General features: G+C 48.5%; 1 protein-coding gene across 1 annotated transcript; it reads left to right on the top strand.

Moving 5' to 3' along the window:
• The first annotated feature begins 816 nt into the window (after positions 1-816).
• On the top strand, positions 817-11,916 carry PRPF3 (pre-mRNA processing factor 3). Its single transcript, XM_040411721.1, has 16 exons — positions 817-934; positions 1,544-1,723; positions 3,782-3,912; positions 4,698-4,841; positions 5,066-5,146; positions 5,922-6,139; positions 6,252-6,558; positions 6,654-6,820; positions 6,908-6,990; positions 7,324-7,467; positions 7,696-7,795; positions 9,048-9,161; positions 9,340-9,458; positions 10,191-10,274; positions 10,389-10,447; positions 11,083-11,916. Exons 2-16 carry the CDS (start codon positions 1,579-1,581, stop codon positions 11,227-11,229), a joined length of 2,043 nt encoding a protein of 680 aa, XP_040267655.1. The 5' UTR covers positions 817-934; positions 1,544-1,578; the 3' UTR covers positions 11,230-11,916.
• Positions 11,917-15,453: the final 3,537 nt, after the last annotated feature.

The raw sequence follows: 15,453 nt of genomic DNA, 5'->3' as shown, positions 1-15,453 counted from the left end.
ATGTGAACCTCGCCTAACCCAAATATATCTATACATATTATATAGAATATTAGGGGATTACATACGATAGGTAATATCATAGGCGCACCCCCCCCCCTGAGGAACGGGCCTGATTTATCAGAGCTGTCTAACAGTAAGACTATCTTCGTTGCCTCTAGCAACCAATCAGAGGACAGCTCTCATTTTTCCAGAGCAGTTGAAGACATGAAAGCTGAGCTCTGATTGGCTGCTAGGGGCAACAAGAATAGTCATTGGTAAATGATGCCTAAGATGTCCATACTGCCATTATACCGCAAGCCAGGCATAGTGCCTGATCCCTATAAGTACTGGGCCTTCATACATTTAATCTGTGTCTGGGATTGTCCCCATAACCGCCTACCATAGTTCTACCCTCCATTAGTGCTAGTGTCATCCTCATCCCACAAGCATAATCAGGGGTGGCGATAAATACAGCGCCGCCCTAGTGTCCGGCGCGCTATAGGAGAGGCGACTCCTGGGACTCTAATGTGTGATGCTTGGGGGAGGAGGGATATGTAACTGCAGGACTAAGGGTCTTTGTATCCACAGAGACACATGGGTCTGCATAGGAACTGTACACACAAAACTATTTGTATAAAGGCATTTTTTAAAAATAAACACGAATGATATTTATTTGCAAAGAATCTTTTTTTTTTTCCATTTTACACGCATTGCAGTTCTTAAATATATGGAAGAACATTTTTGTCACGTCGCCGCTGCCAATAAAGTTATTCAAAGGCGCGTGTTGAAGTTCCCTCCCCGTGATGCTTTGCGCGGCGCACCACGTGATGCGGGTCATTGCGAGTGCGCCAAGCTGCATGCTCACTCAGCTTCCGTTTCCGGTCTGACGTTTCGTCGCCGTTAGTCCCGGTGCTGTAAACAGTAAGTCAGGGAGGAAGTCACATACGGCAGGCGGGTGAGTTACTGGTGGCGGCCACTAGAGGGGGACGCCGGGTAAAGGATATCTGGTGGAAATACGTAGGCCGCGGAATCCCTGGGCTGGAGTCCGCGTTGCCCCGGGTAACCGCGGAGACGTATGGGCAAGGGGTGTGTGAGGACTTCTAGTGCTGGGGCATGGAGCTTGGGCTGCACTAGTAAAGCTCTGATGGTAGATGTGTACTGCAAGGGCTTTAGGAATAAAGTTTTATTTGTTTTAAAATAAGCACCCAGGACTGATTTCGTGGATCAGTGTGGCTCCAGCTTCCAAGCCGCTGGGTGACAGCGCCACGTCATGGAAGGGGGTCTCCGTCACGATGTGGACGGGCTCAGCTGTGGGGTGAGGTGCACGTGGAGGGCTGGTCCTGCCTAATGGGTGGGTATATGGCCGGCTATACTGTCCCACCAGATGTGGCGTAGGTATGCGGGTATTGTGCATGGTACTTGGTGATCCCTCCCAGCATAGGGGGGGAAGGTGTGGACCCCGACTTTCTCACTAGGCGCAGATCCCACCTCTGAGACCCTCGCCTATCGGGCATACTGGCCCGTCCACATGATAAATAAGAATGCCACCCCTTTTATGTTCCAGCTGTGGGATCGGAGCGTCCTCCACCGCGTGAGAACATGTCTCTTTCAAGGCGGGAGCTCGATGACCTAAAGCCATGGATAGAGAAAACGGTCAAGGGAGTCCTGGGCTTCTCGGAGCCCACCGTGGTCACGGCTGCCCTGAACTGCGTGGGCAAGGGCATGGACAAGAAGAAGGCTGCGGGTAAGACCTGAGCGAGACGGGCGCACACGTGGTTCTGGCTTTCCATCTTGAGGGATATGATTGGTGTGGGGGTCTTACCTCTGGGACCACCACCGATCCTGACAGCAGTGCTGTATTCCTTTCACTGTTCTGGAGCAGGCTGTGCTTAGGAAATGCAGAAGGGGAACTAGTGTTGGGGGGGGGGGCGTAATTCTTGCGATCAATGGGGGTCCCATAGGTCAGCTCTCCCCCAGTCATAATGTATCCTACTGATCTGCCACTGAAGTCTCCTTGTCGCGTTACTAATGTTTTTGATGAGAGATTGGCTCGTTACAATGTGTCAGCGCCTGAAGAGAGATGTGCTAATACAGTGCCTTGACTGATGCAATGCAACACACTATTGGCTTTGAGAGTGGGGCTAAACCTGGAGTTTTTTCACTGTCTGGATGTTAAGGGGTGTAAGATCGTGTCGGGACTAACTGCTTGGGCCCCCAAAAAGCACACCAACAGGGTTGAGCGCTGTGTACTTTACAGGGGCAGCGCAGCACATCTCAACCTGTCGCTCCATTTGTTGCGGCTACGGGACTAGATATCTCACGATCACTAAGAGTTCTAGACCCCCTTTGATCTAACATATGGTTAGGGGATAATTTCTTATAACCGGAGTGCCCCTTTAATGTTTCTATTCACTGACCTTAAGCAGGGTTCTTGAAAATGGCGTAACATTCAAGGACTATGGGGGAAATTTTTCAAAACTGGACTAAGGGAAAACTTTTTTTAGTTGTTCATAACAACCAATCTGATCGTTTCTTTCATTTTCCGAAGCAGCTCTGAAAAGAGGAATCTTATTGGTTGCTATGGGCAACTAAGCCAGTTTTCCTTGACATCAGTGTAGCGAATTCTCCCCCTGTGTTTCTTGAAGGGGGTGTCTGCTTGTGGAAATTGTTTTTTTCTTTTTAATAAGCTGATCATTGGGAAACCCCTCCAGTTACTACTAGTCTAACCCCTAACCATTCATGGTGAAACCCCTGGCTTGCTCCTAGTCTAACCCCTAACCATTCACGGTGAAACCCCTGGCTTGCTCCTAGTCTAACCCCTAACCATTCACGGTGAAACCCCTGGCTTGCTCCTAGTCTAACCCCTAACCATTCACGGTGAAACCCCTGGCTTGCTCCTAGTCTAACCCCTAACCATTCACGGTGAAACCCCTGGCTTGCTCCTAGTCTAACCCCTAACCATTCACGGTGAAACCCCTGGCTTGCTCCTAGTCTAACCCCTAACCATTCACGGTGAAGCCCCTGGCTTGCTCCTAGTCTAACCCCTAACCATTCACGGTGAAACCCCTGGCTTGCTCCTAGTCTAACCCCTAACCATTCACGGTGAAACCCCTGGCTTGCTCCTAGTCTAACCCCTAACCATTCACGGTGAAACCCCTGGCTTGCTCCTAGTCTAACCCCTAACCATTCACGGTGAAACCCCTGGCTTGCTCCTAGTCTAACCCCTAACCATTCACGGTGAAACCCCTGGCTTGCTCCTAGTCTAACCCCTAACCATTCACGGTGAAACCCCTGGCTTGCTCCTAGTCTAACCCCTAACCATTCACGGTGAAACCCCTGGCTTGCTCCTAGTCTAACCCCTAACCATTCACGGTGAAACCCCTGGCTTGCTCCTAGTCTAACCCCTAACCATTCACGGTGAAACCCCTGGCTTGCTCCTAGTCTAACCCCTAACCATTCACGGTGAAACCCCTGGCTTGCTCCTAGTCTAACCCCTAACCATTCACGGTGAAACCCCTGGCTTGCTCCTAGTCTAACCCCTAACCATTCACGGTGAAACCCCTGGCTTGCTCCTAGTCTAACCCCTAACCATTCACGGTGAAGCCCCTGGCTTGCTCCTAGTCTAACCCCTAACCATTCACGGTGAAGCCCCTGGCTTGCTCCTAGTCTAACCCCTAACCATTCACGGTGAAACCCCTGGCTTGCTCCTAGTCTAACCCCTAACCATTCACGGTGAAACCCCTGGCTTGCTCCTAGTCTAACCCCTAACCATTTATTGCACACATTGTTGTTTTCCTTTTAGATCATCTGAAACCCTTTCTAGATGACTCCACACTGCGTTTTGTTGACAAGCTTTATGACGCCGTCAGGGAAAGTCGGGGTTCCCGGCACTCCCGATCCAGCAGTGAGAAAAGCAGGAAGCGGGAAATTAAGGTGAGAACATGGCCTGCATAATTAAAATTCACAGTGCCAAAACATCCTGTTTCTGACGATCCTCTGTTAGGCTAGGTCTACACGATGACATTTGTCGTGCGACAGGGCACAACTACACTGCCACATTTGTAGCGCAACATTTTGTTGCACCAATGTCGCGCAACAATTTTTATAATGGTAGTCTATGGTGTCGCACTGCAACGTGCTGCGACTGTGACGCAACAGTCGCAGAAAAATCCATCTCGAATGGATTTTCTGCAACTGTTGCGTCGCAGTATGTTGCAGTGCGACGCCATAGACTGCCATTATAAAAATTGTTGCGCGACATTGGTGCAACAAAATATCGTTGTGTAGACCTAGCCTTAGTCCTCATGGAATTGCATTAATAAATGTACCTTTAGGCGTTTCCCTACACAGTGTAACATGGGTCAGCTAGAGCAGCTGTGTGTTCTGGCTGATAGAGCAGTGGACACCTTTTATATGATGACCCTAGGCATAGATGGGACATGTGGACATAGGTTGTCTTTACGAGACAGAAGGGGTCGTCTCATGACGACAGACCCTGTCCGTATGTCCTTTTGGAATAAATGGACATCATAGATGCTTAGGGCACCCATTCTTTGAGCCAGAACTGTTCTTTGAGTTGTCCTGTCATTCAGCTGAATAGTCACCATAAAATGCTGCGGAGGAATTGCCTTGCTGGCTATGGTGTCCCTGTCCAAATCAACTCATTTCATCAACTTCATATTTTACACTGTGGCCTGCTCTTGTTTCCCTCTCAATAGGAAGCGTTTGGAGATGATCCAGATCATCATGCAAAGGATTCGAATTCAAAGAAAAAGCGCGTCCCACGCTTTGAAGAAGTGGAGGAGCCGGAGGTGATTCCCGGCCCCCCGACTGAGAGCCCGGGAATGTTGACCAAGCTGCAGGTAGGCCGCCTTCATTCAATAGGTCTACCTCATCCATCCAGCTCCGGCTGCTGAAGGACAATTTATCCAAAGTGTATGACATAAACTAGACAGACAGGTCGTTCTACCACACCAATGTTTGTATGCCCTTGAGCTTCAATGATTGTGAAGGGGCACATGGCTCTTATGGCGGGCCTGTATGTTGGATGCTCACTTAGAACATATGTCATGTGTCTGTGTTGCAGATTAAGCAGATGATGGAAGCCGCCACCCGGCAGATAGAAGAGAGGAAAAAACAGCTGAGCTTCGTCAGTCCTCCTGCAGTGGTACGGTATACAACACCTATCATCCTTCGCTTTTGCTGCACCTTCTACAAATGAACTGATGGTGGCATCTTACCATGGGGAAGGGAGGTCCTCTCCTTTGAATGTGTCGCCATTAACCATAGTAGAGAGAAGGGCATTTGGTCTGGAGGGCTCTACGTGATCATGAACTGCCAAGTTAAATGAGCTGTCCAGCTTTTACGAAAGTAAGACCGGCGGTGGGTCTAACACGTCGGCTGTTCAGGTGTATCTCCGTCTCTGAAAGTTGGCGCCAGACCTAGACGACTGTGTGTCAACTGTGTGGTAGACAGAGCTCCTTACTGCAGCCTCTCTAATTTCTCACTTCAATGGGTGCCATGTAGTACCACGTTTCTCCTGAGGTGGCCGCAGCAAGAGAAAATGACATCTCCCCATAGTTTCTCTTGACGGTAATCACTAGTCACCAGCGGTTTTAGCTGCCGGCCCTGAGTAATGAGCTAAAAGTTATCCATGTGGGACATTCCCTGTAGGAAAGTAGACAATACCAATACCTCCATGGCCACATACTCTTGGTAAGAATCTATTTGCACTGGGAATCATTGAGGAGATGCTCTTAAAGTGGACCTTTTCACCTTTGCAGTGTGGCCCAATCTGAAGGGATGTGCTTGGGGTGCATAAATTTAGATCAGAAGGTCCTCCTACATATCTCTGTAGAAAAGCTAATCCAGAATCTCAGACTCGTGCCTATTCTGCTAGTAGAAGCCTTCAATTGTCTTACTCTCTGTCCCTCTCCAAACAGCCTAAGGTTTCCTCCAGCCAATCCGACCGTTCCCAGATTGGGAACACAATCCAACCTTCCCAAGCTGCCACCTTCATGAATGATGCCATTGAAAAAGCCAGGAAAGCCGCTGAGCTTCAAGCAAGGATCCAATCACAACTTGCCCTGAAGCCCGGTCTCATCGGAAATACCAATATGGTTGGCTTGGCCAGCCTTCATGCCATGGGAATTGCCCCTCCGTGAGTACGATCAAATATGACCATGTCTCCTGGGAGTCTGTCCCTCCCAGCCCTCTGAGTTTGTCAGGGCTGATAGGTCACCTAACTAATGGTCAATGTTCTTGGTGTTTAGGAAAGTTGAACTGAAGGACCAGACAAAACCCACCCCTCTTATTCTGGATGACCAGGGCCGCACCGTAGACGCCACAGGGAAAGAGATTGAGCTGACCCATCGCATGCCCACGCTGAAAGCCAACATCCGAGCCGTGAAAAGGGAGCAGTTCAAACAACAGCTGAAGGAAAAACCCTCAGAAGACTTGGAGTCTAACACTTTCTTTGACCCTCGCGTGACCATCCCCTCTTCGCAGCGCACAAAACGTTCCTTTAAGTTCCACGATAAAGGGAAATTTGAGAAAATTGCTCAGAGATTAAGGACAAAGGTGACGTCTTCGTGTTTTTTCTTTGGGGAGGGGGGGTCAGACGGTATCTGGAGGTGATTTCTGTATTTAATCTAGTTCATTTTGTCCCTGCACAGGCTCAGCTAGAGAAACTACAAGCTGAAATATCTCAGGCAGCCAAGAAAACTGGTATCCAGGCATCCACCCGACTGGCACTCATCGCGCCCAAGAAAGAGATCAAGGAAGGAGAAATACCAGATCTTGAGTGGTGGGACTCATTCATTCTCCCCAATGGAATTGACCTGTGAGTATGGTTTAATGTGACTCTCGGTGTGTCCTCTGACACCCACGGCCATGCCGATAACATCGCGTTTTATGTGTCTATATCCAGGAAACCAGAAGCCTTAGCCGTGCGGAAAGAGTTCCATGGAATCACTAATCTTGTGGAGCATCCTGCTCAGCTCAGCCCTCCAGGTACAAGCACCCGCAGCTTTTATCGTCCTACCTGCATCTTCTGCTAACTTTTCTGTAGGGTCATGAAAAAGCAGGGAGCAGACTCTGGCCTATCATTACCATGGAACAGCCTCCCCGATCATGGAGAGTGGGCTCCATATTTAAAGTGACGGTTTCTGCCGTACATGTACTGGTCATCAGTGGAATAAATGGAGTGATCCATCAAGACAACATTCTCTATATGGAGAACTGCTATCAGCAGCCCATCCCAACTGCAAGAGAAAATTGTGGCTGGCTGCAACTTCCTTTGGTGGTTTTATTTTGTGCTCATTTTGCTGTTGTTCTCTCATTCAGTTGACAAGGATGCCCCAGTGACCCTCGGGGTTTATCTAACCAAAAAGGAGCAGAAGAAACTTCGCCGTCAGACAAGAAGGGAAGGACAGAAGGAATTGCAGGAGAAAGTAAGATTAGGACTAATGCCCCCACCAGAACCCAAAGGTAGGTTTATGGGTGAACTCTGTAGGGTTTCTGCCGTTCAGATTTGTCTTTTCATCGTGCTGATTTATAGGAGCAGCAGGTTCTTCACTACAGGCCAGGACCAGGGTGGCTTTCAGGAAGCTAGGATAGCTTACGATGACCGTACTACATTGTGGGTTTGACACATGTCGCCATCTACCTGACCTGTGCATTGCTTAATGTTTGTATTCTTTGTCTTTGTTTTCTCAGTGCGAATATCCAATTTAATGCGTGTTTTGGGCACGGAGGCAATACAGGACCCTACAAAAGTAGAGGCCCATGTCCGGGCACAGATGGCGAAGCGCCAGAAGTAAGTACAAGGCGAGAGTCTATGGAATCTCCTTTGTCTCCTCCTCCATGCAACATAACTGCAGTAGACGACACATTCAGTAGTAATTCATTGTGCAGCACTACATTAAGGGCACAACTATAGCATGCCATCGACTGGGTCATTTACATCACAGTATGTGGTTGACCTGAACAGTATGTGCTCGACGGGGGCGTTTAGGGGAGCGTGCTTGCTCAATGGGGCTGTTTACATTATACCGTTGCCCCCCTGGACCCAGGCGGTGATCCTTGGGCATCGCTGGACCCAGTCAGTGATCCTTGGGCATCGCTGGACCCAGTCAGTGATCCTTGGGCATCGCTGGACCCAGTCAGTGATCCTTGGGCATCGCTGGACCCAGTCAGTGATCCTTGGGCATCGCTGGACCCAGTCAGTGATCCTTGGGCATCGCTGGACCCAGTCAGTGATCCTTGGGCATCGCTGGACCCAGTCAGTGATCCTTGGGCATCGCTGGACCCAGTCAGTGATCCTTGGGCATCGCTGGACCCAGTCAGTGATCCTTGGGCATCGCTGGACCCAGTCAGTGATCCTTGGGCATCGCTGGACCCAGTCAGTGATCCTTGGGCATCGCTGGACCCAGTCAGTGATCCTTGGGCATCGCTGGACCCAGTCAGTGATCCTTGGGCACCGCTGGACCCAGTCAGTGATCCTTGGGCACCGCTGGACCCAGTCATGCCCAAGGATCAGGTCTCCGGGGCTAAAAGGTACGATTTGGTCAGAGGCCGAAAACTACTACCATGGTGTAGAGTGTGAGATATCTCATGTTGAGGCTTCTCGGTTAGATTGCACACTGTATTAGCACTGTATTATGTATACCATAGCTCCAACGTTACGGAGAACGTTCTCTTAAGCTATAGAAGTGCCCTCCTACTATGCCAGCGATCATAAACCTTCTGATTCCAGCTGTTGTGAGACTACAAGTCCCAGAATGCACCATTCACTTCTATGGGAGTTAGAAGAACCGCCAAATATGTTTGCCTGCTGAGGAGTTGTAGTTTCACAGCAGCTGGAGTGCTGACGATGGCTGATCCCAGTACTATTATGTAGGGCTGCTGAAAGTTTCAGGTCCCCAATGGTTACCATCCTGAGCGAATTACAGGCCGCCTGGCAACGCGTAGCTTGGCACCATTTCCATGACTAATATTTGGCCTATGGGTTGGTTGGGAATGGGTGGGTGGATGTTGCGGATCTCATATCATATATTTCGTATCTGCAGGGCTCATGAAGAGGCCAATGCAGCCAGAAAACTAACAGCGGAGCAAAGAAAGGAGAAGAAAGTAAAAAAGTTAAAGGAAGATATCACACAAGGAGTCCACGTAGCTGTATATAGGTAATGTCCACATGTTTTGTTGCTCCCTTTTCATATTGAATATCTGCAGATTGGCATGCAGTGTCCTGTGTTTTAGGACTGCCCTTATCCATTGGCATCTATAGATGGGGGTTCCTTGGTTCCTGTTGTACATGAGGTTGTCTGTTCTAATTCTTTCTCTTCTCGCTCGGATTTTCAGTATTCGCAATTTAACAAACCCATCCAAAAAGTTCAAGATTGAAGCCAACGCCAACCAGCTGTACCTGACAGGGGTAGTTGTATTACACAGAGATGCTAATGTGGTCGTAGTGGAAGGAGGTAAGAGCTACTCTTCATGTCGATCAGCTGATTGCCCCATGGCACCCCTGGCAAACAATTGATTATGCCAGGGGGAAGCTGTGGCCAGCTGAATGTAGTACTGTACCTGGCATCCATTCCGATTTAAATATCTGCTCAGGGCGGCTTCATACAAAGTGGCTCTCCATTGTGGCCCATAGACTATTGTCCTGAGCTGGGGATCCCCACTCTGTCCATGCATGCAGCCACCGCTAAGATTTAGGGCTCATGCACACAGCCATGGCCATGGCAGATCTGGAGAACATGGATAGCGGCCGTGTGTCCTATACTTAGAATATGACCGTCCGGACATATGTATGCGGATAGCACACAGTGTGCTGTCTGCATCTTTGGCGGCCCCTTGAAGTTAACGGATCTGCGTCGGACCTGCAAAAAATGCAGGTCAGATGCCCCGTGGTCTGTGGTAGTTTGGCCCATTACTGCTCACCAGGCTTAGACGCCACCAATCGGGAGTGGCTCCTGTTTGAACTATGCTAATTACGGGGCCTTATGCTTTGATTGGATGTGGTCATGTGACGTCTCGCTGCTAATGAGGCTAATTGGCATAGTGTATATGCGAGCAACCGCTTTACTGCACGGTGTGCGCTTAACTCCTTTTGAGTCCTGTCTGAATCGCTATAATTTGGGGCTGTGTTCTTCACTGGAGATTTTTTTTTATTATATATATATATATTTTTTTTTTTCATTGTAAAGGACCCAAAGCGCAAAAGAAATTTAAGCGTCTGATGCTGAGCCGGATAAAATGGGACGAGCAGGCGTCAAATTCCAGGGCAGGTGGTAAGTCCAGAGATACAGGGGGTGAAATAACGGAAAAGCTGTACGACTCCGCTCTGTCACGCCAGATCGAGTTTTTCCTGAATAATATGGCTTTTTTTATTTTTTTTCTTACAGGTGACGAGTCAGATGAGGACACTGTAAAAAAGTCCAACAAGTGCTGTTTAGTGTGGGAGGTGAGTCCCGGATTCTTGACTACACAGAGATAATAACCAGTCACAAGGACTTGTAGGGCTAGCTCAGCTGAATGTGATGAAACCGATCTGGTACTTTTATTCCATGTGCAAAGGAGCAGTTAAGTGCACCAAGGGCGGGCCCAAGTCGCTCTGTGCACACTTGCTCCTCCCTCTCCTTGATTGACAGGCTTAGGCGAGATGGCCCTGGTTGCCGACAGCTGGTCTTTGCATACAGGCTGCCATCCCAACACCTGACTGGTGGAACCAGTTACTGGCCAGTAAGCCAGACACCTATACAAAGACCAGGAGTTATCGGGTAATTAACCCCTGGGGCTGAACGTAGACGCCTTGTGTCCAATCTCCAGGAAACATGGTGACCCAATTATAGAGTCCTGGGTTGCAGATGACAAAATTTTAACAGCCAGGATCGGACCTTTCTCCGACCCCTCCCCCCGTCAGGAAGCCAGTCTCCCAGCATGTAAACTTCTGACATAGGTGAGCACCACTGCAACCAATGACTGACGGCAGAGATTATGTGCATTTTTCAGGCAGGTGTCTTTACAGCGTCCTCTGCCTCCTAATAATCCCTACTACTTGGTCATTTTTTTTTTTTTTTTTTTTTTTTTTTTTTTTAGGGAACGGCCAAAGAACGCAGTTTCGGGGACATAAAATTCAAGCAGTGCCCCACAGAGAACATGGCTCGGGAACATTTTAAGAAGCACGGGGCCGAGCACTACTGGGACCTGGCACTGAGTCAATCTGTTTTGGAAACTGCAGAATGAGCTCCCGTGTTTTTTTTTTTGGATTTTATGTCACAGATAGATTTACCGAGGTTGTACTTCCCCCCCAAAAAAATAAAAAAAACGAGACAGGACCTCAGACTGTGGATAGTCGGATCTCCTTACACTCTCCCGAGGTGCGTCCAGATCCCCTGTCTCCGGACTATGACACAAGCGGATAACGACTTTGACTTCCGGATTACCGAAAAATAAAGCTGCAGAACGGCCTATTGTGTCTGAGGCTTTTCTAGTAGCCACTGTGGTCAGTGAATTAGCCCTGCAAACCACTATGGGTGGTGGTCTTTTTTTTTTCATATTTTTTTTTCTTTTTTTTTTCCTTTCTGAAAGCAAATGTACTGCAGAGTTCCCCTGAATGTCATGGATGATGCCTGTATAGCGCGCCCCCTCCGGAATCCCACTGGTTTCCTTGATGCTTACATTGGCTGCCACCGCTGCCCCCTGTCCCTTTTTGTAGGTCCAGGAGCAGTTAGATGAAATGTATATTATTTTGTATGAATTCGCACGTGGCTGATTTTGCTGCAGAAATTTCTGCGACTAAGAAACGGTTTCAATTTATCTGTGAGGTATTTGGATTCAGGCCCCATTGAGATAAATGGGAGAGTCGCAGCAAATTCTGCAACTGTTGTAAAGGAAGCCACGGCAAGCTCTATTGAGGGGTGAAATAAAAAAGAAAACACAACAAATGACAAAAATGTAACTATTTTATCGCCGATCCAGTGCAGACACTCGCTCAACCCCTCCCCTGCTGCAGCCAGTCAGTGGTCACACACCGCACTACCGTATTACCACCCATTAAGTAGCACGGTATGTGACAACTGAGACCATGGTTGGCTGCAGTGGTCTTGTGAGCAAAGGAGAGGAAGGGCCGCCACTTTGTTAGTGGGGGATGGAGCAGCAGATTTTTAAAACATTTGCTACTACAGTTTTTTTTTTTTTCTTCTAAGCTTGAACCCCGATTAAAGAGGTTTTCCAGGACTTAGATGTTGATGGCCTATCCTCAGGATAAGTAATCAATATCAGATCGGTGGGGGTCCGACATCCAGCACCTCCCGCCAATCGGCCGTTTCAAGGCAGCCAGAAGCTATACAGTGTAGGGAGCTGGGGGATAGAGAGCTCCGTGTCTAGTGGCCATGTTGGGGTACTGCAGTATGCCGGAAACTACACCTGCTTTGTCCACTGTATAGTTTCCAGCAGTGTGGCTTCCCGAAAAAGCTGATTGGTGGACCCCCCCCCCCCCCCCACCAATATGATATTGATGACATGTCCTGAGGATAGTCCACCATTATCTGTAGACCAGAGAGCCCCTTTAATACAGATGCCGCTTTGTTTCTGTGAAGTATGTCCAATGATGAGGATTGTAGTGCCAGCTGTGGTCTCTTGGGTCAGAACTTGGGCTCTGAATTAAAGTTTTTCCTTCCCGACTACCCCCCCCCCCCCCCCCCCCCCAAATTCTGTGCTTGTTTAAGTTTTCTATTCTGGAGCTCCACAGCCTTAGGGTGAAGTGATGACATTCTGATTAGCTTGTAGCGACCACTAGGGGGAGCTTCCTGCAGACAGCTCCCGTTTCATTCTACACTTACCGTATTACAAAAAATGGTTACACTTGGGGCTTAGCGCTTTTCACTAAACCGTCATGAACTTGGGGAAGCCTTTTAATATTTAGAAGGTGTGTACAGGATTGGTGGGTGGCTTTTATTAGGCAGGGAGAGCCGCCCACAGCTTGTTTCTTCAGTAGAAGAAAATTTTCCAACAGTAATTGAGGTAAGGTGTGTTTTTTTTTTATTTTTATTGTTTTTTTTGTGAAACCAAGCCTTATTTGCATAGCTGAAAGTAACAACTTGTCTTATATGCAAAGATTATTAAACACAAATGACAAAACCTTCGTCGATTCCGCAGTTATTGCCGCCTCTGAGGTTTCCACATGACCTTTCTCTTTTAGGAGTAATGGATTTGTTGCCGAAAATTTCACAGCAAATTATCACCATGTTGTGCAGGCGTTGTGGCCGACCTTCCTCCGAGGAGGTGGGATATGATGTCCTGCACCTGTGGCTGGAGATCCACGTGGCAGCAGCAGAGATCGGATTTCTTATAGATTTGATTGCAGATTTTGTCTTCCCCCATTGAAATCAGTGGAAAAAAATCCACAACAAATTCATGTACGTTCACATGGCGTGGATTTTCTTATTTATTTTTTTGCGTAGTTTTGTAAAGGTCCAGGTGAAGGGTTGAGCGGAACAGCAGCAGGAAAGATGTCTTGTTAAAGGTGTTATCCGGGTTCAGAGCTGAACACAGACCTACCCATAATTTCACCCATTTAATGCTCCGATGCTCCCCCTTGCCCTGCGCTGCATCGCTCCGGGCAAGGGCTCTTTTATTTACAATAACACACTGCCGGGCAGAGGCTTCCGCCCAGCAGTGTGTTCGGTGATGTCACCGGCTCTGATGGGACAGGCTAGGGCAGCGCTAAAGCCTGCCCATCAGGGCTGGTGATGTCACCGGGCTCACGCCGCCTGGCAGCCCCATGGAGAGCCCGGAACTCCAGAAAATACCTTTGCCCTGCGTGATTTAGCACGGGGCAAAGGAGAGCACCGGAGCATGAACTTCTCCGATGTGCAAGTCAGGGGGGGCTGCCTGGGTGAAAATGGGGATATGTCCAGGTTCAGCTCTGAACCCGGACAACCCCTTTAACTATCCATAAAGTTCGTGGAACTTTTTGGAGATGAGCAGGCCGCCGGGCTAGGGCCCGAGATGAGTCGGCCGCCGGGCTAGGGCCCGAGACGAGTGGGCTGCCAGGCCCAACCCTAAATGAATAGTGTCATTTGTGATATGGGGGTACTGACATGTTATTGCTAGATTTAATCTGCTGAATGCTCAGTGGTTGGACCACCATCCAACATTGAATAGCGATTGTATATCTGTATCTTTACCCCATCCATTAGATTGGATCATCCCCCATTTTCACTTTTATCACCCTTTTATCTTAGTTTTATCATTTTATGAGTGTAATTTAGAATTTTATCCTATTCTCAGGTCTTCACAGTAAATTTTCATATATTTATAGTAACCATTTGTGCAGTTCTGTGCAACACCAGATAACAGAGTGCTCTCCAAGCTAGGCCCCGAGAATAGTTGGCCTCCAAGCTAGGCCCCGAGATGAATCAGATGGCAAACTAAATCCACCACAATACTTTGTAGGGCCAGCGCAGCTGCATCTAATGATATCTTTCACTTGCTGAACTGTAGCTTCATTCTGAAGAGAGCACTTTTAATGCAAATGACCTAAGTGCAACCAAGGCGGGTCCAAGACACTCTGTGCATCCTTACTCCAGGGCCAGACAAGATGACTATGCCAGAAATATGTCCATCAAGAAAGGCAGCATATACTGTACATTTCCATATGACTCCCCAACGGCACTGAGGAGGAGGATACCCCGACTCCCAGGGACAGGAAACGACGTGGAGAACATTAATTAAAAAGCCTCCTCCGCTTTACCTTCTCCAGTTGTTTCCTGTCCGGGATGAAGTGGAGAACATAGCAGGGGTTCCCTCCTGCTTTGGAAAGATGTTGATCAGCCTTTTCTGGGTCTGTCCGTTTCCCTGACTAAATTTGTCAGGATGGCTGCAGCAGGACGCCAGGATCCGGAGCAAGATACAAGCCCTTCCGACGTCTAGGCATAAGCCCTGCGAATCGCAGGTACTGCGCCTCCTTGCAGGGCAGCTAAAAGAGGAAGCCGGCATTAGGAGACTCGCGAGAATAGGTCACATGGGGTGCGCGTACTGTACCACGTCATCCGGAAGTACTAGATAATGCCGGCCCGGACAAAGAATGGCGTTTATCAGCGTGGAGGCATCTGGGTGTGGGAGCAGCCATGTCCATGCCTGCTGAAATGTCCGCAGAACCTCCAAAGGCCCTGAGCCGCCTCCTTATGGATGCATCTTTGTTTGCAATTTTATTTTGTACACCATTGAGGTTTTCATGGTGAAAGTTCCCACTTAAATTAATTACTCCGAAGCTCTTCCTGAAGGGGTTATTTTTTATTGCAGAGCAGACCCAGCAAAAGTGGGGAACCTTCACTAAAGAAAAAGTGTGCCATCTGTAAAAAACAGTTTGCCGGCAACATAAACAAACCCCTTTGCCAGAGATGTACAGATATTATGGCTGAAGAGACCCCATCTTTAGTGGACAGCCTGAAATCTATCATTAAA

This window comes from Bufo bufo, chromosome 11, assembly GCF_905171765.1.
Source record: "Bufo bufo chromosome 11, aBufBuf1.1, whole genome shotgun sequence".
In the NCBI taxonomy this organism is placed as follows: domain Eukaryota; kingdom Metazoa; phylum Chordata; class Amphibia; order Anura; family Bufonidae; genus Bufo; species Bufo bufo.
Note: the sequence above shows the minus strand (reverse complement) of the source record. Positions and strands in the feature narration are given on the sequence as shown.

Bases quoted from the DNA above. Each gene is read 5' to 3' on its own strand.
- PRPF3 (XM_040411721.1), top strand. From the start codon at position 1,579: ATGTCTCTTTCAAGGCGGGAGCTCGATGACCTAAAGCCATGGATAGAG. The intron at 3,913-4,697 runs GTGAGAACATGG...CCCTCTCAATAG, and splicing joins GCAGGAAGCGGGAAATTAAG to GAAGCGTTTGGAGATGATCC. The intron at 6,991-7,323 runs GTACAAGCACCC...TCTCTCATTCAG, and splicing joins TGCTCAGCTCAGCCCTCCAG to TTGACAAGGATGCCCCAGTG.